The 25,096-nt window shown below is 34.7% G+C and overlaps 1 protein-coding gene across 1 annotated transcript; it reads left to right on the top strand.

Annotated features, from left to right (window-relative positions):
• Positions 1–1,231: 1,231 nt before the first annotated feature.
• On the top strand, positions 1,232–18,524 carry LOC117624301 (myosin-6-like). The gene is made up of 39 exons (XM_034355460.1): positions 1,232–1,663; positions 3,420–3,548; positions 4,036–4,179; positions 4,415–4,560; positions 4,639–4,795; positions 4,957–5,015; positions 5,184–5,343; positions 5,711–5,860; positions 5,972–6,108; positions 6,204–6,350; positions 6,458–6,559; positions 6,975–7,032; positions 7,130–7,231; positions 7,510–7,547; positions 7,730–7,856; positions 7,971–8,141; positions 8,248–8,379; positions 8,476–8,585; positions 9,818–9,878; positions 10,732–10,909; positions 11,006–11,211; positions 11,408–11,527; positions 11,967–12,065; positions 13,089–13,364; positions 13,522–13,661; positions 13,803–13,917; positions 14,005–14,025; positions 14,120–14,194; positions 14,369–14,539; positions 15,361–15,495; positions 15,602–15,784; positions 16,321–16,452; positions 16,535–16,605; positions 16,703–16,802; positions 16,953–17,009; positions 17,865–17,921; positions 18,071–18,151; positions 18,238–18,320; positions 18,410–18,524. The coding sequence occupies exons 1-39, from the start codon at positions 1,661–1,663 to the stop codon at positions 18,522–18,524; spliced, it is 4,548 nt and encodes a 1,515-aa protein (XP_034211351.1). The 5' UTR covers positions 1,232–1,660.
• Positions 18,525–25,096: the final 6,572 nt, after the last annotated feature.

Genomic DNA, 25,096 nt, shown 5'->3' on the forward strand with positions numbered 1-25,096 from the left:
CTTGAGTTTCAAACAATTTAATCCTTGCAAAATAGAAAAAGAGAAATATATGTGTAAAGGAATGCCATCTTTATCTTGGGTGCAAAGATAAATACTTTAATTACTTGAATAATATTTATTTAGCGCCTTTGTGATGATCTCTTGGGAGCTCCTGGGCTTGTAAATGTTGAAGAATATAAATTTCACATCGGAAACTTGACTAAATGAAATACAATATATAATGAATGACACCACTCTTAATAATACCGATGTTTTTTGTGATAAAACCCCACACCTACTGAACTTTGTAGGTGGTTAAGTTGAGGACCATATTAGTGTTCTTGTAGGTGGATCGATGGCTCGTCTCTATGAAACTTAACATGGTACTAGAGTGGGTTGATTGACTGGGTATGTAAATATTGAGCCCCTTACCCATTACCCCTTACCCAATATGTGGTGTTCACATGTTGAACTTGAATATTTACTTTTATCCTTATCCAATACGTGGTGTTCACGTATTAGGCTTGAATGTTTAACTCTGGTATAGACATGAAAAGACGTGTGGTAAAAAATGGACCCAACTATATAATTAAAAGTGTAATGTGTATGTCATATGTTTTAAGATTATACCTTTGTGAAATATTAGATGGAGTTGAGTTATTGCGAGCCATACCAAACTCTTACAATGCAATTGCATCTTTTTAACCTGTAGGCCATAAAACCAAGTGACAATTGAACAAGATTACATAGAAAAAAAAAACTCGTAAATAAACCATACTTGGTAAATACCAAAGGATATAATATGTACATATATTATTTAACAATTAAAAGAAAAAGTAAAAATCGTCCAATATATTAATATAAAATGATGTCATTTTTTAATTTTTTTAATTTTTTTTTGGGGAATTTTTAATTTGTTTCTAATAGTATGGAAAATATGCAAATAATACCTGAAAAATATTATAAATTTGTATTTTTCATGAAAAATATGCAGTTATAATATGCAAATAATACGTTTTACATTCCATATAATTATGAAGTATTTTTCAAATATATATACGCATATGGATAAACCTTAGAAAGGGTTGGAGCGAGCACCAAGAGGAAATAATTGGAAAACCAGGGCAATATTGTAATTTAAATTTTCTGTTGAGTTACGCGTTCGTGCTGTTACGCCCTTGACAGACAGAAGCCAAACAGAGGCCGAGAGCGAGCGAGCGAGAGAGAGAGAAAGAGAGGGCCAAAGGCGAGAGAGAAAGTGCAAGAAAGAGAAGGAAAGCGCGAGAAAATAAGAGGGAAAATAGTTGCAGAGGATCTTCTTCTTTCTCGTTCAGGAAGGATAAAAGGTCCGCCATTGGCATTGTAGCCTCTGCAACAACATTTCCCATGTTACCTCGTCCATTGTCTCAAAACATCCAATCCCACCTACAGTTTTGTGGCACAAAGCCCGTACAGTCAGAGCCAGAGGTACCGGAGCGACATTGCCATTCTTTTACGTGCGTGCTGCTCCAATTCCGAGTTTGAGCAATTAGGCACAATTTTTTGGATCTTTGTGCGTACGGTTCGCTCCGGAGAGAAGAATCCATGGTTTCGTCGGCATTGGGTGGTGGCTGTTGCTGAGGGAATCTAGGGTTTCGGAGCTCTGCCTGGGATCTGAATCTAATCAGATTTTTCGTCTGCAATGGTAGCTTTTTCTTATTTTCTTGGTCTCCAAGTTTTAGAATTTATTTGCTATTCATTTAAATTTTTTTAAAAATTGTTGCCGTTTAAATTCCATTCTTTAATCCGGGTTGAATGCATTGATTTTTGTTTCAATGTGACTTGATTCTGCTCTTAGTTAGCTGAAACAGGGATTAATTCGTTGCTGTGGTGAGCTAACATGAGACTGGAACTGTTTGATTATAGTTTGTGGCAGTGAAAATTTTGGAAATTTCTGGTATTTTATAGTGGTAAACGAAAATTAAGATATGTACAACATTCAAGTTCATTTTCTTGAGTAGGTTTATTGAAATTAGCTGTTTTCTTTGTGAACTTTGTTTAAGTAAACTTATGAGATAGTTGGGCTTTAGACGGTCTACTGAATAAATGGCTTTCTGGCTTGAAATGCTATTTGTTTTCTCAAAGTAATTGGCGTAAAGAAGAGCTGCATTGTCGTCATTGCTGAAGTTTGGATTGTGTAACCTTCGTTATATGGCTGAGAGTTTATTAGGATAGTTCCGCCTAAATTAATGACCACCTTTGGATATGCTATGAACTTTGTAAAGCAAAGAGCATATCAACAATTTAGTCTCTACACAGCATGAAGTGTGACATTATGATAGTGTATTATAAAAAATCACATTATACTTTAGTTTGCTTGTTTGACAACTTGATTTGAAAGAAAAGTTGATACTGCTTACTAGTTTATGCCTATCAAGATGAGGCATGGCTGACTGAGAAACTGCATGTACTGAATTTTTTTTTATATCTAATAAAATTTTCAAATTTATCAAATAATGATGACTATCCTCAAGCTAATATGCTTGTCATCCTATCACATATGCACCATGAATATTTTTACTATGCTGCTGTATTGGTATCTTAATGTGGCCCTTTTTTCGCTAATGTAGTGGATGCTTCCCAGTGTATAATGTGAGATATACACTGGAAGAACCTGAAAGTACTTCTAAGGAAGAATATAAATACTAATTGCTAAGATAAACCTAAAAAATCCAAAATTAAAAGAAAAGCCTCCCTTTTTTTCTCTCTTGTATACTTCTTGTGTCCTAAGGCAGTGACCATTGGTGTCGTTTGGAGGGAATATTTATTACTCCAAAAAATAAAGATTGAGTCTGTTTTAAAGCACAGTAAGAGGAAAAGAAAAGAAATCTACAGCTTTCTGGCCAGTATGTAACGAATTTTGGGAGTTCAATCATTCTTATCTTGACAGTTGGAAAAACCCATGAATCTGAAAGATCTTCTAGAACTGTAGATCCCCTTTTATTGTATGAACGGATCATACTGATTCTACACCAGAAGTGCATCCAGAACTTTTTAGGTCTCCTGGATAAGTGCTTTGAATCTGAAAGATCTTCTAGAATTTGATGTTTACTTTATGCATTAACTAGGAATTTATGCTAAATGGGATTTGTCTCAGGTGATAGAGGTAGATCTGAGGTTAAGTAATACCAACAAAAAAAAAAAAATAAAAAAAAAAATCCTTGACGAATGGTTGAATGAATAAATTATCACCCATATACAGTTACAGAATAAGGAACGCCTCACAGTTCTGTTGTAGATTCTTATTTTCAGTACAGTTTTCTAATTGCATCACAGTCTTGCTGTCTAATGCTAGCTTAATATGCCTGTTGAGGATCAAATCATTGTCAATGATGATTTTAAATTAAAGATCTGGCTTGCTCTTTTTTATAGAGGCACTGATTATCTTATTGTCCACACAGGCTGCTAATGTTAATTTGGCGGTTGGATCTCTGGTTTGGGTGGAAGATCCTGAGGTAGCTTGGATGGATGGAGAAGTTGTAGGAGTTAATGGTGAAGAGATTGAAATAAACTGTACATCAGGGAAGACGGTCAGTGCTGCTTTTGTTTTTAAAATTCTTATTAAGCCTTGCATCCACTTTTATTAGCTATTTAAGAGCTAACATATATATTAATCTTGAACTTCAGTATGAATTTTTTAGTACCTGAAAGGTAAGTGCATACCTATCACACAGAGGGCTCAATAGACCTATCATGTTTGTAGGAAAAATGATGGCGAAGAATTTTAAAACACTTACTAGATTAGGAGAATGTTTTAATAACATATTATACCCACAAAAAATTAATCAGGTTCTTTATTTACCAAGCAATGACTCAATGTTCATTTGAGTGCATGTATTTCATGTTCCTTGTTTTACGTTTCCTTTGATATTGACAGAGCCGTCATGTTTATTTGATTTTGAACAGAGCCATCATGTTTTATTGCATATATATGAAATCTACTGACTGACCATCCTTGCATATTATTGAATATCATGATCAACTAATGGGCTCTTTTTTCTTCCCCTTCTGTTGTAGGTTGTGGCTAAAGTATCCAGTGTGTACCCAAAGGATCCTGAATTTCCTTCATGCGGTGTAGACGATATGACAAAGTTGGCATATCTGCATGAACCAGGGGTTTTGCAAAATTTAAAAAGTCGATACCATATAAATGAAATATATGTGAGTACTACGAAGATATACACAACCCCTTTTCTTTTTTGATTGTAGGTAGATTTATTTTTCCCCAAAGGTCATCTACGTCATGTTATTTCCTAAACCTGCATTCATTTTCAAACATGGATACTCTCATTCTTTTTTTGTATGCAGTCGATACTGTAATTGCCAATATTTTTTTTTTAAAGGTATAACTTTAATAGTTGGAAGACGGAGCTAAACTCTCTCATTGTGTTTCCAGACTTACACAGGAAGCATATTGATAGCTGTGAACCCTTTCCGGAGACTACCTCATTTATATGATAATCATATGATGGAACAGTATAAAGGGGTAGCTGTAGGCGAGCTGAGCCCACATCCTTTTGCTATAGCTGATGCTGCATACAGGTATTTTGTTGGATTTGCCACTGGCTTCAATTTTTTTAGTGTGGCTTAAAAATAAAAGAAAATGTTTTTCTAATGCAGACAGATGATTAATGAGGGAATAAGCCAGGCAATTTTGGTCAGTGGGGAAAGTGGAGCTGGAAAAACAGAGAGTACAAAGATGCTTATGCGTTATCTTGCCTATATGGGGGGAAGAGCTGCATCTGAGGGGCGGTCTGTGGAGCAGCAAGTCCTGGAGGTAACAAGTTTATGATGTTCTTACTTGTCCAAGTGGGTAGTAGCATTACAGTTAGTTCTCTTTTTGTTGTCTTGTCAGATGTCTCTTGTTCATGGCTTTTGTTGGCAAGTGACTTGCGTTTGTGATAAAATCCATATCTTCATTTATTTATTTTATGGCAGTCCAACCCTGTTCTTGAGGCATTCGGTAACGCAAAGACTGTGAGAAATAATAATTCAAGGTGGGAACCTTTTTTTCTTCTTCTACTGGGATAACTAGTTACTATTATTCTTGTGTCTACTGGGACAGCTAATCTTAGGGTGGAAGGTTATTATGGAAAGTAATATGTATTACTTTAACTTACATCTTCTATTCATTTGGGTCAATTTTGAACTTAACATAATTGCAGTCGTTTCGGTAAGTTCGTGGAGCTTCAGTTTGATCAGAGGGGAAGAATCTCAGGAGCAGCCATCAGAACTTATTTGTTGGAGCGATCCCGAGTTTGTCAAGTGTCTGACCCTGAGAGAAATTACCATTGTTTTTATATGCTCTGTGCTGCACCTCCAGAGGTAAATTGATCTCCTGTATACATATGGTATATTCTTCATATGTACTAAAAAGTAAACGCTTTGAATTAGAGAAAACTAGAACTATCACTGGATGATATAGATCCTAGCTGTACTAACTTAATTATTCTACTGCTGACCATAAATTGATATGAATTTCTAGTTTGTTACTAGCTGTACTGTGTGTCCAGTGCTCATGATTGTGTGCAGACAGACTTTGATGTCTGCATGGTAGTGCTACTCTAGCTCATGTAGAGTGGGAGTTAAGTGTGAGATAATTAAACCTATGAACAGTTCATTATCCGAATGACATAACTAATTCTTGATATAAATTTCTAACATTTGAATGTTTTCTTGTGCCCACATTCAGGATGTCGAAAGGTACAAATTGGGTAATCAAAGAGCATTTCATTATTTAAATCAGTCAAACTGCTATGAGCTGGACGGGGTGGACGATTCTAAGGAGTACCTAGCAACTAGGAAAGCTATGAATGTTGTTGGGATAAGCTCTGATGAGCAGGTATGTCACTGGAGATAGCTTATGAACATTAAATGATCTGTCAAATATCTTGACCACTGCTTTTCAAAAAATAAAAAATAAAAATCTTGACCACTGTTCTGATTTTTGCAGGATGCAATATTTCGAGTTGTAGCTGCAATACTCCATTTAGGCAATGTTGAGTTTGCGAAGGGGAATGAGACTGATTCATCTGAACCCAAGGATGATAAATCTCGGTTCCATCTCAAAATAGCTGCTGAACTTTTCATGTTCGTGACCATTATTTTATGTACTTTTGTAAATAACACAACTTTTGAGGTCTTCATAATTGAAAGGCTAAGCTTTAATCTACAATTTCTGTTAGGTGTGATGGGCAATCTCTTGAAGATTCTCTGTGCAAGCGTGTAATTGTGACCCGTGATGAGACCATTAAAAAAAGTTTAGATCCAGATTCTGCAGCCATCAGTAGAGACGCACTAGCTAAAATTGTATATACAAGGTTATTTGATTGGTACGTTCATAAATATACTAGTTAGTTCATCGTTGAGAAAAATATTTCTGCGTTGACTTATCTCTGGTTGTTATTTTTTCCTAAAGTGGTGAACTGATTTTCCCCAGGCTTGTAAACAAGATAAATAACTCTATTGGTCAGGATCCTGATTCAAAATATTTGATTGGAGTTTTGGATATTTATGGATTCGAGAGTTTCAAGACAAACAGGTGCTTAACCGGTATGCTTTTATTTTCATCGTTTAGAGGTTAAATTATTGCAGAGGACTGCATGGATTCCTTCTGTTTTTGGGATGGGGATCTTGATTAAGAAAGTTAACTCTCTTGCTGCTCTATGATGCCATTTGACTCATAATTGTTTTCTTCTTTTGCACTAAAATACTGAAAAATCCCCTGGGTGTTTTATTTATGCAATCACATCAGTGAGTGACAAATTTTCAAGTGATCTCACAGCCTTTGCTTCTCTGGCTTATTTACTCATGTAAAAACATTACTGCTCAGTGCTCACACATTTCCGTGATATCTCTGTTCTGTTATTAGTTCTTAGGTTGGTCTGGTTGCTCTTATTATATTCTTGACATTACTCCTGATGTGTATAATTTCAAAACTTTTAACTGGTGTGCAGCTTCGAGCAATTTTGTATCAATTTGACAAATGAAAAATTGCAGCAGCATTTTAACCAGGTGTGGGCATGAATACATAATATGTATTCTTTGGTATTCTTGGATCTTCAAGACTACTCTCATTTACTCAATTAAGTGTCAACATTCTGCTTGACAGCATGTGTTCAAGATGGAGCAAGAAGAATATACTAAAGAAGAAATTGACTGGAGTTACATAGAGTTCATAGATAATCAGGATATTCTCGATCTCATTGAAAAGGTATGCCATGTATATTTTTTTATTTAAGGTCTGCTTATCTTCCCTTTGAATTAGGCCATATATATTTGAAATTTATTTCCTTTCTTTGAATTAAGCTATCTTTTGAACTTCTCGCCTGTTCTCTGTTGATTGATTTGCTTGTCTTCATGTGTTGTACTTAATTGAATTGTTATTATCATTTATTTGCAAGAGAAGGGACTGTCTATCTGAATGAAAGAGTTGTCAGTGCCTCATGATATCATGTGTTATTTCTCTGATGTATGTTTTTATCATTTCAGAAGCCTGGTGGCATCATTGCTCTTCTTGATGAGGCTTGGTATGCACTAGAACATAAAACATTAATGCAATACCTTCCCCCTCTCCCTCCCTTCCTTCCTCTTAAGATATCAACCGGTTAAATTTATTTTTGCTTTTCAAAAACCGGTTGATTATGCAGACTATGACGTATTTTCATTTAGTTCTTGTGATATGGTGACAAGTTCTTGTTATGCTTTGTAGTATGTTCCCAAGATCAACACATGAGACATTTTCACAGAAGCTTTATCAAACTTTTAAAGACCATAAACGTTTTAGCAAGCCTAAATTGTCACCAACCGACTTCACCATTTGTCATTATGCTGGTGATGTAAGTTTTGAATTTAAGCTTCTTATATAAACTACATCAGACTAATGAATTCAACTCCTACCAACGAGAAGTTATCAACTTGATATTTTTTTCATTGGAAAATTTGGTTTTCAGGTTACTTATCAAACAGAATTCTTCCTAGATAAGAACAAAGATTATGTTGTTACAGAGCATCAAGCACTCCTTAGTGCCTCTGAGTGCTCTTTTGTTTCAGGCTTGTTCCCTCTTTTACCTGAAGAATCTGCCAAATCATCAAAATTCTCTTCAATAGGTTCTCGATTCAAGGTCCCTTTCTGTTCTAAATTTCTAATTAAGCATATGCTCATTGCACAGTGAAATATTTTTGTGTTTACGTTCCTTCTGTTTTTATTCTCATCGTCTTCTTGTACAGCAACAACTGCAATCTTTGCTTGAAACACTAAGTGCAATTGAACCTCACTACATACGTTGTGTAAAACCAAATAATCAACTTAAGCCAGCCATTTTTGAGAATGGTGCTGTTTTACAGCAGCTTTGCTGCGGGGTAAGCATATTGTGTATTCAATTCATTTATGTTAATCTTACCAGTTACATTTTTTACATAGTACTGCAACATGGTTTGGTATTTATCTAATTCCAGGGAGTAATGGAGGCGATTAGGATTAGTTGTGCTGGATATCCGACCAGAAAGACCTTTGCAGAATTTGCAAGTCGTTTTAGCATCCTAGCACCTGAGGTTCTAAATGGAAGGTAGTTTCATCAAATTCTCTGAACATCAACCGAGCTCTCTCTCTCTCTCTCTCTCTCTCTCTCTCTCTCTCTCTCTCTCTCACACACACACACACACACACACACACACACACACTCTCTAGATAAGTTATCTATATTAGTTTTCTCCAATGCTTGACGCGTGTGAGTGCTGATCTGCTGGTGACCATAGCATTTATCATACAAGTCCCATCCTGCATTAGAGAATTTTTGCTATATCTATATATGGTCAAAGATCCATTGCTACTCACCTCACAGATAAATTTTTCCTGCAGTTCCCATCCCTGCACGAGAGAATTCTTTCTATATCTATGCAGAACATCATGGCTAACCTGTGAGGCTGGAACTATTGATTGCATTAACTGTGCAATCACTAGACTATATATAAATATGTGAAATGTCATGGATGTTGGATGAAACAATTAATTGCGTTGCACTCTAAATTCAACAGGGCCAGTGGAGTATCAATCTACCTTTTTATCTATCTAGAACATCATGGATATCTCCAACAATCAATTGCATTGACCACACAATTTAGTCAACATGATGAATGGAGTATATATGCACTACCTATATGGAACTTCTTGGATGTCCTGCAACAAATGATTGCACTGACTGCACAGTGAAATCAACATGATTAATGGACTATATATTTACTACAAACATATATATATATATATATATGCTGCTAGGAATATATATGGATGTGTGTGTTCGTTTTTCTTTCTGTATGCTTGTCACTGCATGTTTTTTGTTGTTGTGCAAGAGAAATGGACTACGCATGTAATACAAACTATAGCAGTTTTGTGGGGTTGCGGTGTTCTAGCAGTTTTATGGCTGGAGAGAAATACGGAAGGGTTTTCGAATATTGGGATAGAGGAGGAGGACTTACAGGATAAAGTTAGATTTTAATAATAACTTTGGGTTTCATTATCTTTTGAATTTTGGGATGTATCTTGTTTGGAAAGTCTCACTAATTGGAAAGCAACTGTTCTCTGATATTCTAATTTAGGCTTAAGTCCTGTTTGATGGAAAATATTCTATTGTTTGTAGTATAGTTATCATTGATGTAGTGTTAAAGGTGGCATCTTGTGCATGACATGTATTACTCAGACTTGTAGCATTAGAATTTCTTCTTGTTTTTTTTTTTCTTTCTAATTTTATTTTGTTTTTATATAAAAAGTCAGGTAACTTTCTTAATTCTCTATTTTCAGTGTTGATGAGGTTGCTGCATGCAAGAAGCTTTTACAGAAGGTCAACCTCAAGGGATATCAGGTACTTAGAAGTTCTGCTGCTTTTACACACTTACAGTTAGATTTTTATCTTTATTTTTTAAGTGCTTAAATAATTAAGTGGGAACTACTTATGTTTCCACTTCTGCATTTGTGGTTTTCTGCATTGATTTGCTTAAAATGGATGGCAGTTTCTTGTCACATAGGTCTTGGCTCTGTATTGCAGTATAATGTTACTGATACTACATTTGGAAAATCTACGAAGGGGTATAAATGAGCCGAGCCAAGCCGACAAACTCAAGCTTATAGTTGGCCTGGCTCCGCTCGTCTCTTTTTTTTATAAATTTTTTAATTTTTGTTAGAGCTCTTGGATTAATGAAAACTCAAAAATAATAAAGCAAATACACAATAGTAGGATTTGTCCTAGGAGAAATGTACATTTTTGAAAGATTGTTCATTAATCTGAATAAGGAAAAGCAAATAATTTTTTTTAAAATAAATATTTTGGATTTAACTAAAACTACATGATAGATTGATATCTTTTTGGACATCTATTTTAATTATACAATAAAAATGACTACATCTTTATGAGCCAAGTTTTGATGACCAAGCCAAGCTTGAATCAACCTCAAGCTATCTCATAAAAAGTACAAGCTTTATGAGCCGAGGACACCAAAGCTCAAGTTTGGCTCATTGTTCTAACAAGCCTAATATTTTGTTTGAGCTCAGCTCGTTTCTCTTACGAAATGAGCTCGAATGAGCCAAACGTCGATCTCAAACTGTAACAGCCTTAAATCTACTTTTTCAGAAATCAAGCCACTTTGTACTGCTGAGCTTAACCTACAATCTTTTGTAGGGTACGAAGGAACAATCTTTTTGATAGGTTTGTGTTGCAGGTTGGCAAAACAAAAGTGTTTCTCAGAGCTGGTCAGATGGCAGAACTAGATGCTTATCGAAGTGAGGTCTTGGGAAGATCAGCAAGCATTATCCAGAGAAAAGTCCGCTCCTACCTATGTCACAAAAAATTTGTCTTGTTACGGTTGTCTGCCATCCAAATCCAAGCGTTATGTAGAGGTACCAAGTATTTTCACCTTGTGCTTCTTGGTGATAAGGTACCTTGTAGCCGAAGAGCTGGTACTCAAGATATTTTTTTCTTTTGACTGATCGCAGGACAAGTTGGACGCCATCAATATGAAAACATGAGAAGGGAAGCTGCTTCTGTGAAAATCCAGAAATATGGTCGCTCGTATATCTCTAGGAACGCTTATAAAAATGCATGCTCTTCAGCTGTTTCTATTCAAACTGGTATGCGTGGGTTGGCTGCTCGTAAGGAGCTTAAGTGCAGGAAGCAAACATGGGGTGCAGTTGTTATACAGGTGAGGATTACATTGGCTGCTTGTACTTATTTCTTCTTAATAAAGTTTTTCTTATAAAAAATGAAAACAAGATCACGTGGATGGTTGAATCTTTGAAGCAAATACTATGCGCTTATATGAATAAGTTGGTTTTAATTTTATAATTTTTTATAATTTTTATACACGCTAATCCAGAGGGGGTTAATGTCTACTACAGAGTCAATGCCGGAAATACTTGGCCCGTGCTCGTTTTTTAAGAATGAAGAAAGCAGCAATTGCAACACAATGTGGTTGGAGGCGAGTAGTTGCTCGTAAGGAGTTGCGGAAGCTTAAGATGGTGACGATCTCTTTCTTTCTCTTAATTTTTCTCCTTTTGATTTTGTCTTCTTCTTTTGACACCTTGTCTTCTTTATTTATTTATTTCCTTTTGATTTCTTCTTCTTCTTTGATGCCTTGTTGGTATGCTTTTTGATTATTGGTTTCAGTATGTTGCAATCCAGCAAGTATTGTCGGATCTGGTTTTATGGAATTTATTTATCTTGTGTATATAATGGGTTCCACCGCCTAAAAGACAAAATTAAACAGTAGTATCAAATAATAACAATCATGGCCAAGTCTGTGCTTCATCAAACTACCAGCTTTCTCTCTCTCTCTTTCTCTCTCTGTGGTAACATATTTGCAATTTTGTTACGAACCAATTTACATTGGTTTCACACAGGTGTATATTTGAAATGAGCATCATATTTTTGAATTTTAACTTATCTTTTATTTTGCAGGCTGCAAAGGATGCTGGTGCTCTCCAAGAAGCGAAAAATAAGCTGGAAAAGGAAGTTGAAGAACTAACCTGGCGTTTGCAGCTGGAGAAGCGAATGAGGGTAATGATCCCCATCTTCTCCTAATGTATTAAGGCACAATATCCTATGTGGCCATGACTGCAATCATGTGACCAATATTATATGGATACCCAATCAGTTGAATAGCAACTACCCACAAAAATAAATTATGATATTTTGATTTTTGGGTGAATGCTTTAAGCGTTCCATTTGACATATTTTCCTCGTATAGGTTCCATTGTTTTGTTTGATATAAGGAGCTGATACTGTAAGCCTGTAAAAGCATTCTGTGTGTTGGATGAGAGAGAAAATTCTGTTTATATGTATATATAATTTTTTTAAAATTTTTAATATTCTGTTTGGAACTATGAAGTTTTGTTGATGCAGTAGAAATTTCTTGGTTAGAAAAGAAATATACTCTTCGAAAGGACAAGTTCCAAACCAATTTGCCCAAGTCTAATAGTAAGACCTATTTAGTTCAAAGAGTAGTGTCCATCTTAATGTAAGGGTCTGCCAATAACAAATATATTTCTTTACTCTCTCTTCTCCTCTCTATCATATCTTGCTAATTTCTCTCATATTAAGTTGTTTTGTACTTCCTTTTCTCTAAACCTCATTTATTTACTTACATTTCTACCATCTGTAAGAATCATAGGATCACCATCATGTAACACTTTATCATTGGTTCACCATTTACCTGTGGTTCAAATTGTTATTTATACATCCATTTGGCTTCTTGTTGATTAAGGTTCATTGTTTGATAAGAAGCACAAGCAGTATAAGTATGCTGACTGTTTATATAGTAAGTTTGAATGCTGTAGTGTCATGAATATGTTTTGGTTTGTTAAACTAGATGTAGCTTGAATTAATGTTTTTCTCTAAAATATCCATGGTAGATTGCTTGTCCACTTTACTGTACAGTTTCTCTTGTGATATAAAATTTCATGTTTTCTTTACAGAAAAATGCAGAACAAGGGAGGGGCTACTTTAGGACTCCCCCCCTTTTTTTTTCTTCTTCCTTTTCTTTCCAAACTCAGTAGTCCATTTGCGTGAGTGTAAATGCAGGCTGACATGGAGGAGGCCAAAACAAAGGAAAATGCAAAGTTGCAGTCTACTTTGCAAGAGATGCAACTCCAATTTGAAGAAACTAAATCACTGCTTATGAAGGAACGTGAGGCTGCAGTGAAAGCATCTGAGGAGGCAGCGAAAGCAGCTGAGGCTTCAGTGAAAGCAGCTGAGGCTTCAGTGAAAGCGGCTGAACAAGTTCCTGTCGTACTGGAGCTTCCAGTTGTTGATCATGAAATAGTCACTAAGCTTACTGCTGAAAATGAGCAGCTCAAGGTAAAAGCACTGAAACTCTTGTATGCATTTGTTTCTCTTGAACAATTCAGGTATATAAGTGACCATTTCATGATTACATTCAACTGCATTCAAATATATAATTGGCTGAGTTTTTTTGCCATTGTATTTTATGATTTTAAGCTCTGATCCTTTGCAGGCTCTGGTAGACTCACTGGAAAAGAAGATTGATGAAACAGAGAAAAAGTTTGAAGAAACAAGCAGGCTTAGTGAAGAGCGGTTCAAGCAGGCTACGGAGGCAGAGTCAAAGATAATTAAATTGAAGACTGCCATGCAGAGGTTCTTTCTTGACTTCTGTCAAATTAGGATGCATCATTGATCTTTACTCTGACATTTAATTGAATAGTTGGAACTTTTATGCTTAATTGTGTTTTGTTATTCTGATTTTCTGATATAGATTATTGTCTGTATCATCCTCAGGCTTGAAGAAAAACTTTCTGACATGGAAACTGAGGACCAAATTTTGCGGCAGCAAGCATTGAAGATTTCATCTTCTATGAAAATGTCAGAACATTTAGCAGGAGCAGCAGCTCAGGTAGGCATCCCATAGAAATGTTTAGTTTTCACATTAGTCCTTCTAAGAACATTTTATTGATTTTTGTTTCTCCCCTTATAATTGCAGCCCTTGGGAAATGGTCATCATGTAAGTGAATAATATAAAGCAAGTGTTGTTTACCATAGTTGGCATTTATTTGCTGTTCTTTCTATGATCCTAATGTTGGATTTATATTATGTAGGAACCACTGAGACCTACACCATCAAAGAGATTTGGCTCAGAGTCTTTGAGAAGATCCCAAATTGAAAGGCAGCATGTATGTATTTGAGAAGCAACTGATGCCTTCCAATTCACTTATTTTTTTAATTTATTTTGTTTTACATGTTCGTTTATATTTAATTTATGTTGTTTTACTTTTTCTATTTTATTTTTGCTTTACTTTTCTCATGAAGCTTATTCTGCTTCTATACTATTTTTGTATGTGGTGCAGGAGAGTGTAGATGCTCTTATGAATTGCTTGACAAGTAATGTTGGGTTCAGTGAAGGAAAGCCAGTTGCAGCAATTACAATATACAAATGTCTTCTCCACTGGGGATCATTTGAAGCGGAAAAAACTAGTGTATTTGACCGACTTATTCAGATAATTGGTTCTGCAATTGCGGTAAATTAATTTCCATTATAAATCTTGTTTTGCCAATAACCAATCATCAAAGTGGAGAAGGGAGGGGGTCAGGGATTAGACGCTTTCATGACTTCTGTTGCCGTGAATCCTTAATTTCTTATTGAATGCTTTGATGAGATTTATCATCAATTGAGAAAAAAAAAAAAAACTACTTGCATCTCGGTACCAGCTTTTTATTGTATTTGATCATGAATTCTATATATTTCAGTTGTTTAGGGGTGCTTGTCATCAGTGAGTTCTTTTCCGTCATGATTAGATCAATTACTTGCATCTCGATATGAACTGTTGAATTTTATATAGTACATAAGGAAACTCTCTGAAGTGGCTTCGACATTTTTTTAAAGTGCCAGCATCCTTGTTGAGGCCACCCTGCAATATTGTCAATGATCCGAACTGTCTATTTCTTGGTACTTATCCAAGGATTATCTTTGCAAACAAAAAAAAAACCAAAAAAAAAAAAAAAAAACCAAATTTAAACCCACTTAGCCATCTAAATGTAATCAAATAAATATATGAAAGTCGTATTTCTGATAATCATTTAGGCATCTGTATTTATTCACGTTTATGACATTCATATATGAATGACATATATGTATGTTCTTTTCTCTCTCTCTTTCTGCATAAAGGTTCAAAAGTGCTATAACCAAATCAATTAGATAAAAGCTTTTAAAGCTATCAAAAGAAAAGAAAAGGAAAAAAAATAAAATGTTTTGAAGAAATGCAGAGCCCTAAAGCAATTTGGGATATTTATCCTGTACCCTTATTGGAACTTGGGATTAATAACATATGTTTCTTAGCAGGATCAGGATAACATCGGTCATATGGCTTATTGGCTTTCCAATACATCTACATTGTTGTTCCTGCTCCAGCGGAGTTTAAGAACTGCTCCGCGAAAGCCTCCTACTCCAACAACTTTATTTGGAAGGATGACCCAAGTAATGAAATTTATTTTATTTATGTATGAGTTTGATTTTGTCCAAGTGTATCTGATTTCTATCTTTCTTCTTGTACATGATGCGATATGATGTTCTTGTTTCTTAGGGCTTCCGATCTTCTTCTGCCAATCTTTCCGTTGGTTCTTCTGATGTTGTGCGTCAAGTTGAGGCCAAGTATCCGGCTTTGCTCTTTAAGCAGCAACTTACAGCATATGTAGAAAAGATATATGGAATCGTCCGAGACAATTTGAAGAAGGAATTGTCACTTATGCTTTCTTCTTGCATCCAGGTACTATGAATTTTGAATTTCATCATTGGAACTTGGCATGAATCTTCCGTAGTTCTTACATTCTTTTAGGTGTTAGGATGGAAGAGTTATTGCTTGCTGAAGCTTTGATTTCTCCAGATAATTTTTGCTGTACTCTATGGTTCATATCTTCTAGAAGTAAGCATGTGATCTAAAGATGCTAGTGTGAACATTACATCCAGTCATTTTTATAAATTTTTTCATTTGGCCTGAATTAGTTTACCATCTTGCTTTTCCTTTCTTTTCTATTTCTTCCCTTTCTTGATGCGGATTTTCCATTGCATATTATGGTAAACATGGATGTCTTCTGTATCAGTTTGGTTTGATTTATGATTCATTTTGTTATGTAAATTGGTGAGGATGCAAGTTAGCTACCTTGGTTCTCAGGAAGTAGCTTTGATTGATGAAACATTGTGGGATGAAATATGACAGGGCTTTTTTACATGAACCAATTCAGTTAATTATATCCCATGGTATCATTTAATTAATTCCAGTCACATATTTTCTTGACATTTCAGGCACCCAAAACATCAAAGGGGAGTGTTTCAAAATCACCTGAAGGATCAAATAGTAATAGTCCTCCAGCTAATCCTTGGAATAGCATGATCGCTAGTCTTAATGGGTTTCTCTCTACGTTGAAAGAAAATTGTGTAAGGCATTACTTTTGAAAATTTTTAAAGTGATCAGTATCCTTTTGGATACATTCTAATCCAATGATTAACCTTGTTTCAGGTTCCTCCAATTCTTGTTCAGAAGTTATCTACTCAAACTTTCTCATATATCAATGTACAGATTTTTAATAGGTAAGTTGCTGTTTTATCTTTGTGAACAAATATTGCATAGAGTTATATATATGATGGGGTTAACTTGTGGCTGCATTGTTGCTTGATTCTGCTGCAGCCTTCTTCTTCGTCGAGAGTGCTGCACATTTAGCAATGGGCAATATGTGAAGAATGGGCTAGCTGAATTGGAGCTATGGTGTAGCCTAGCAAAAGAAGAGGTACTGTTTTATTCTTATCACCAGTGAAAGGCTAATTTTCACTTTCCTTAATCACCTGGATCCTCCCTCCCTTCCATCTTGAATGTAGCACTGGTTATTCCTTCATTAGTTCTTTTGATCATTGTTGGTTGATGTTTCATATCATTGCAGTATGCTGGCTCATCATGGGATGAACTCAAATATGTAAGGCAGGCTGTAGGTTTCTTGGTAAGTTGCGGTCAAGAAAATAAATGGAGTGCTTATGATGGTTCTTGTTGCTAGTTACTCTTTTTCTCTTTTATGATAAATAAATCCTGTCATTGATTTCTGTTGTCAACTTGTCATGGACTGAATAGTATTTGTTACAGAGACTGAAAATGTAAATAACCTTTTATTCTGTACCTTATAATACTTTGTGTGTTAAAAATTTGATGATTTAAAAAGATTTCTTGTTCATCAAAGGAATATAAGATCAGATAGGGAAGAAATGTGATTTAGTACTGAATTTGCCAACAGTTAACAGCATTATAAACAGATACAACATATTAAGCAATGATGTTAACTCTAGATAAGTAGACATTATTAATGGGACTAGCATGGATTTCTCTTGCTTACTTATATCCCATCAAAGATTTGTGAAGTGCTTTATAATGATGCTGGTCAGTTGGTCTGTTACATATTATTGAGGCAGTATTGCCATTGTCTCACTGTGGAGGGTAAGTCGAGATAAGAGCCTGACAACTGCTCAGTCAACGGTTTTATCTTGAAAAAAGGAAAAATTTGTGCAAAAGTTTTTAACCTTGCACAGTATGCAAGTTGAATTCTTGAAAAGTATTCAATTTGATTTTGCATTAAGCTTGTAGCACCATTCCCGACACATCATTTGTTTAAATAATTATGGAGGCGTGCTTTTCTCGAAATTTTCTGTATATATTCGAATGATGGAAGAAAACAGTCTCCTAATTTCATGATGAGTTTGTCCTGTACAAAGATGTTTATTAAATAGATTTATAGGCATGATACTGAATTCATATTGGAAATTCATCTGTAATTCTTCTCTGAAGACTAGTTTGATCTCTGCAGGTTCTACACCAAAAGTCCAGAGTCTCGTATGATGAACTTACAAATGACCTCTGCCCTGTAAGTCTCTCTCTGTGAAACTGGCAGATGAAATGAATTTTTAGTCAACATGTGCTTGAAGCTGGCGATTCTTGAATTAATAGATTTTGCTGCATTTATAAATAGACTTGATTACTCTCTATCTAGCTCATTTATGCTTCTGTCATCAGGTCTTGAGTGTTCAGCAGCTCTACAGAATATGCACACAATTTTGGGATGACGATTATAACACGCAAAGTGTAGCCCCTGAAGTGAGTTGAGAAAATTGATAACTTGATTTGAAACTGCTAAATCCATGATTGTTGGACATAGTGAAACTTCTACTTTTCTTTTGTAGGTTATTTCCAGCATGAACTTTCTGATGACAGATGACTCCAGCAATGATGATAGCAGCTCCTTTTTGTTGGATGACAATTCCAGGTTAGGAAACCTCTTTTCTTTTTCTTTTTTTTCCCCTTTAATTAATGCTGATGTTTGAACTTTCGTCTAATCATATTTTGTGAATGCAGCGTTCCTTTCTCGGTTGATGATATTTCTAGTTCCATGGAAGACCAGAGCTATTCAGATGTGAAACCTCCTGCAGAGCTTTTGGAGAATTCAGATTTCCAATTTTTACAGGAGTAAGGCTGTCATTTCTCTACGATTCTCTTTTTCTCTTTGTGGAGCACACTTTTGATAAGGATTCAACCCAAACTTCAACTCTTTCAACTCCTGTAAATCCGCCCCAAATTTCTCCCCTCTTTAGGTGCTCTTCTTCATTGTAACTTCCATTTTCCTGGGTTTAATATTCTTATTTTCAATTAGAAATGTAAAATTATAGTAGGCTGGATCAGATAGATAGAGGGGCAAGGATAGGTTTCGCAGTTCGAGTTCACATATTTTTGGTTAATCTTTTATTTTTATAACGGGACTTGGGGCCAGCATTCTTTATAGGGGTGGTAGCCGGGTAGAATATTGTGAATGTAGTTTGGTGGGAGGAGTTGATCTCAAAACTAATGCGCTCCAGCCCCAAATCTTCATTTGTACAAAGTAGTAGAATGTATTACAATACAAGGTATATATAGTGGAATTGCCTAATGTTTTCAGCAAAACTGTTGCAGACACATCAGTTATTTCTTTTTATTTTCCTTTTTCTTCTTTTGGTTCTGCTGCAGTAACTTCAATAGAATTTCTGTGGTGGACTTGATGTATGCACAAATTCTAGACGTTTTGAATACGAAAATTATCGTTCGAAGGTCGTTTCATAGTCTGTTTCGTTGTTCGCGTTTATAGAAAAGCTTTGCATGAAGCGCTTGATGCATGCACAGATTCACACACAGAAGCAACAAACACACTTCGCACACCCTTTAATGTTTTGATATATTTTGTTTGTGGATGAGCAAGTTTACTCTGTCCTCAACTTGAATTCATGATCAAATTGTTAAAGAACCATTGCCCATTCCATTGCCCATCGCGTTCAAGCATTAAGAAGGCGTGTATTTGTTTTGCTTAAATTTCAACTCATGTTAGTTTATATAATAGTATACTTGAAGGATAATGCAAATTACCATACTATTTTGTCAACAAAAAAAATATATATATTCTCAAATTTATTTACAATAATAGGGGTGTATTTGATAGTTCTATGTCACCAATGACGGATATATTTTATTTTCTGTCTTGTACGAGTCATATTGAAAAAAAGAAGAATCAAATACAGGATTTTGAATGGAATAGTAAATTCTCTTAATTCATTCTTACTAACCTTCAAATTTCTTTTTAAAAGAGTTAAGTGTAAACCCTTGACTCAGAATTCATCCTTTCATTCTGCTCTTGTAAGGTGATTAGGACTCTAACTAAAGCTTTGTCCCCCCCAAATTAATTTGAATTTCTTAGCCACTTGGCATCCCAACTTTTATTTTGGGAAAATCTTGAAGAAAAAATAAAAGCAGCAATTTTTGTGGATATGAAGTGTATTATTTTTCAGTTGGAATATTTTATTATTTTGTGTGGGTTCAGCTGGTTAATCATTTTGCTAGGCAGCACATGGTAGCCCTGAACTAGGTAGAATTTTTTCAATAAAAGCTATTGTTGACCATTTTCTGAGCCTTGCTGAACCCTTTGCTCCAAGCTTCATGTGATCACATGTGTTCCCATGTAATTCACATCAGATTCTCTCCCACTTGGGGAACAATTTGACTCGAAATTAAATATACAATATCTGATACCATTTCAGTTATTACAGTTATGGAGTTAGTTGCATTTATTTATATCTATATTATAGTACTGTTTTCTTAAATAATATATTTTTTAAAAAGTTAGAAATTAGCTTAGGGGCATGGAGCATGCATTATGATCCGTTTCTGGTTTATACATGAATCATATGGAATTAATGTTAATACCATTCTGATTTGGAGCATTCTGTTGCTGTACTATTTCATTAATTTTTTTTTATAGTCAAACTCAAGCTTCATTAAAATAAAATGAGACTACAATGGAGGGATAACATTAATTTTAAATGCTCCAGGATCACGTTATGTGCGCATAATTGTTCATTCCATGGAAAATGCAAGACCACAAATCTGTATTTTGAAGAATCAAAATGATAGTGTCATTTCGTCAATTCCAGAATTTTAAGCTACAGTTTTGCAACCATATTCCTTCTCAAATTCACAAATTTTGATTTCTCACAAGGCATTGATGGATTCTAAGAAATATCATCCATTGATATTCTTAATCAGCATCATTCATAATTTAGATTAGAACGGTATCTGATTCTTTACAAGTCTTTGACTTTCGATATTAATTAATAAAGATCAAATTATGTGTTATAAGTGTCAAAATTCATGAGAGAAACTTGTAATTTAAGCAGTGCTCAACATTGATATTGGAGCCCCTTTAGGCAAATCTACGGACATATGGGAGGTTTCTTTTATGGTAATCTCTAGTAGCTGCACAAGGTTTTGCATGTGTTCTTAGTCATATGATTTTAAAACTAATAATAATAATAATGTTGCGACCGGAACAAGAATTTTAGGTAGCGTTCCATATTTCACTGAAAACGTACTGTTTTGTATTCTCTGTCTTTAAAAAAAAAAAATTATACTTTGGAAAATTGATATTCAACTTCATTGTATATATTCACATCATCGGCCCAACAACTTAATTAATGGATGAGATCTTAACAAATCAATCATACATGTAATGATTCAAAATATAGGAGAAAAAACTACTTTTCTTACCATTAATAAATATTATTGAGAAATTTTTAGTTTATGACATAGCTACTTACATCACACGTCATCATTCATACCCAACTTGTAGATATGGACTAATAAGGTATTAGTTGGATTGGTCCAAGCCTTTAGTGTGCTCCCAAATGGACGAGAATTTTATTATCCGACTTGTTTATATAAGTCTCTCTCGAGGCCAGCCAAAACTAGATATCGAACCCATTAGAAGATGTAAACATAATAGATAGTATATATATATCTTTTGAAAATAGGGAGCAGAAAAATTCTCTGTGCATGTTGTTAGAATGTGAGCATCTAACCTAAAATTAATTGGCAACAGATGGAGAGATCCAACATTTTATGCTAGGCTACCATCTTTGATGTGGGATACCATCCACCCGCTCCCTTAACTGTGGTCTTTTTTTATGCCTAACACGTGAACAATTCTTATGTGCCATGTGAATGAGATAACTTTGATACCATAGTAGAATGACAAAATTCAATCCAAAACTAATTGAAAATGTGTGAAAAATGCTCATATCCTTTGAGACATGCTAGACTTCCATCTTGAATGCGAGATGCTCTCTACATGTATCACTATTTAAAAATCAATCCCCACACTCAAATATAATCATTTGGATGGTTTAATTGAACTAGACTTTCATTCATTCATTTATTTAAACTTTGCAACAACCTAATTAACTGAATCTAATTATGGGAAAGGTGTGTCATATTAATTTGAGAATAATTAACAAGAAATTGAGCTTACCCAATTTAATGATTTCATATATCTCACTTTCTAATTGCTGCTTTTGCTTGATTTATATTCTTTCTTTAATTCCATTCCCATAGTAGCACCAATTTTTTGTTCCTCTTGATGAGATTTTCTAGCCTTTTTTCATTCTGACCAAACTCCACCAACGATCATATAATTAATTAAATGTATAAAATAACAAATTGAAAGGAGTTCAAAACCCATCACATAAAAAAGTGCAAATGATATTTGTCCGGATGTTCTTGTGTGCACAAATAAATAAGGAAAAAGAAATGAACAAAGGCTAAAGCATTGATTTGTTGAGCACCAACCTATATATAATATACGACTCATTATAGTCTTGATTAGGTCACATGCAGGGTCGTATGTAGGTCTTGTGTGGCATCTTTCTCTCTTATTTATTTATTTTTCACATGATCATAATTTTCATATTATGATATTTTCTTTATTTCATACTCATAATTTTTTTTTTTTCATTCAATCAATATATAGAGGTTTTGTATCAACAATACTCTTTTAATTATGGCAATATCTTTTGGTGACGGAATTATTAGTTACCTAATAAAGATATGTGTCATTGGATGGAAACACGGAATAATTTATTTGCATAGTATACTTGCATTAATAATGATCGCATGCCTAATGTTTATGAAAGAGTCAAATGAGAGATCACATAGTCAAATTAGGGAAAGATTTGGGACGGTAAGCGATACGAAAATAAGAAGAATATTAGAAGAAAAGCTATATATTTTGTCAATGTGTTTGCGCAAATGATGCCTATATGGAGGCTTTTGGGAGGAAGGGGGTGGTGGATTTTTTTTCATTATCTTACTCTGCTAGTTCTCTCTTCTTCTCATGTTATTCCATGTGACCCTTATTTCAATATGAAGAAACAATTGCAACCCTCATATTCACAAAGCAAATCCATAGGGCTTAGCTCTCTCTCTCTCTCTCTCTCTCTCTCTCTCTCTCTCTCACATACAACATTTGGAAATCTCAATCAATAACACAATGAGTGATCTACGTGTGTGTCTATAAGGTATAACTCATAAGAGAAGGAGCTAAAGATTTCTCAAAGATTCAAATTATTTAGTAGATGGTCAATGTAATATATATATATATATATGCGTATGTAGTGGTGGGAATTTTTGAAAGACATGATATAACACAACTCAAATTTAACATAAAGTTAGTGAGTATGACCATTGCTTCACATAAATATGAATATGGTATGCTCCTCCACCAACAGTGAACTAATTATTTAGAAGTGATTATCATGTAAAAGTGCAATTAAAACCACATAGTGGTGTAGTGTCAATTTGTAAAACACAAATCCTCTAAATAGGGAAGCCCTAGAACCCTAAAGAAAGATGCTAAAAATTACAACAATTGGACTCCACAATATACAATAAACCTAATTGCTAACTTTTCTCACAATCATAAGAACATGGTCCTAACATAATAACCTCTTGTTTAATCTTAAATTCAAAAGCAACACTCGAACTAAGTGGCTCGATCACGACGTTTTGATCGATATCAATACAATCATCATCGTATATCATTGTCAAGATATTACTCAAGTTTCTAGAGATATCCATGTTTATTATTTTGATCAACTTCTCGGGAGAGTAGCTTTAGCTTTTGTTGCAACTTTTCCTCATAATGCTGAAATAATATAATCTACAAGGACAATCTCATCAAGCATACGCTTTTCTGATCATGCACTCGTGAGATGCATAAATATTTATATGGATCCCACACACACTTAATAGTTGACAGCCTTGCAGAAGCTCCACCAACGTAGATTATCACTCTCTTTTTAGCAGGCTCGTGTAACTTTTCAAGGCAGCTGGGAATGATGAAACATATGCACACACGTATGCAAGAACACACAAAGCAAGACACACAAGGCTTTTTGCTCGTGGATTAAGATAATATATAGATGAGGCCACCATCAACATTTGGAAATGATCGAGGGTTCTACTTATTCCAAGGCTCTCTGAATAATATCCTATGAAGAACCAAAAACCTCATCATCATCTTAATCTGCATGAAAAGAATACACTTCATAAAACCAAGGTTACATGCACGTGTGATACCTCTTTTCCCTCCATAATATTTCTCTTTGGTTAAACCAATAATGATTTCTAAGGTAATTAGCTCGTTAATCTTATGTTAGACCCAAGACCAGAGAAAGCTATATACGTTGAGAGTGTTTGTCTCACATTGAAAAATTAAGGAACCTAACCTAGGTTTATAAGGAGTTGAGCTATTCTCCCATTGCGAATTGATTTTGGGGTGGAACATCCTTCATAATATAAGAGCAAGGCTTCACGTGTTGGGCCCAACGTATGTTTTCCTACATCACCCAATATGTGTTGTCCACGTGTTAGGTTTGAAAGTTCAGTACACGTGTGGAGGCGTGTTCAGAGTGTTTGTCCCACATTGAAAAGTTTATGTGTTGTTCACGTGAAGTTCGCAGCACGCGCGGGCGTGTTAAGAGTGTTTGTCTCATATTGAAAACTTAAGAGACCTAATCTGAGTTTATAAGAAGTTGGGTTACTCCCCCATTACCAATTGGTAAAGGAAATTCAATAATTATCTCAATCTTCGTTACTTTTTATTTATTTATTTGTTGATGACTATTCAAGAGCTAAGACCATTTCAATGCTCCTTTTCATCATGCATAAATTGAACCACAACTAGAATAAGCACGAAAATTAGAAATTTTTGTAAATACAGATACTTCCAACAGTGATCATTCATTTAAATTGTAAAACTTTTATTGAGTTCATATCCATGAACTTTTCTTAATGGAAGCAAGATACAGATCAAATTGCAATAAGAAAGCAATCAGTTTTGTAAATACAGATACTTCCAACAGTGATCATTCATTTAAATTGTAAAACTTTTATTGAGTTCATATCCATGAACTTTTCTTAATGGAAGCAAGATACAGATCAAATTGCAATAAGAAAGCAATCAGTTTGAGATTCAAATTTATTTGAGTAGTCAAAAGATATATAGGAATATAATTGAGAAATTCTACATGTGCGTATATCCTAATATTAATTTATACTAAATATCTCACACAAATTAAAACATTGAGAAGCCATTTGCCAAACCTCTAACTTCATTCATCATTTCCATCACATATAAATATGATAGTTTCTAATTCCTTCTTCCTATTTCTTCTTCTTCCTTAGCAA

The sequence above is a fragment of the Prunus dulcis genome, chromosome 1 (genome assembly GCF_902201215.1).
Source record: "Prunus dulcis chromosome 1, ALMONDv2, whole genome shotgun sequence".
Classification (NCBI taxonomy): Eukaryota; Viridiplantae; Streptophyta; class Magnoliopsida; order Rosales; family Rosaceae; genus Prunus; species Prunus dulcis.

Coding starts and splice junctions, on each gene's coding strand:
- LOC117624301 (XM_034355460.1), top strand. Junction 6,351..6,457: donor TATACAAGGTTATTTGATTG/GTACGTTCATAA, acceptor GATTTTCCCCAG/GCTTGTAAACAAGATAAATA. Junction 14,026..14,119: donor CCTTGGGAAATGGTCATCAT/GTAAGTGAATAA, acceptor TATATTATGTAG/GAACCACTGAGACCTACACC.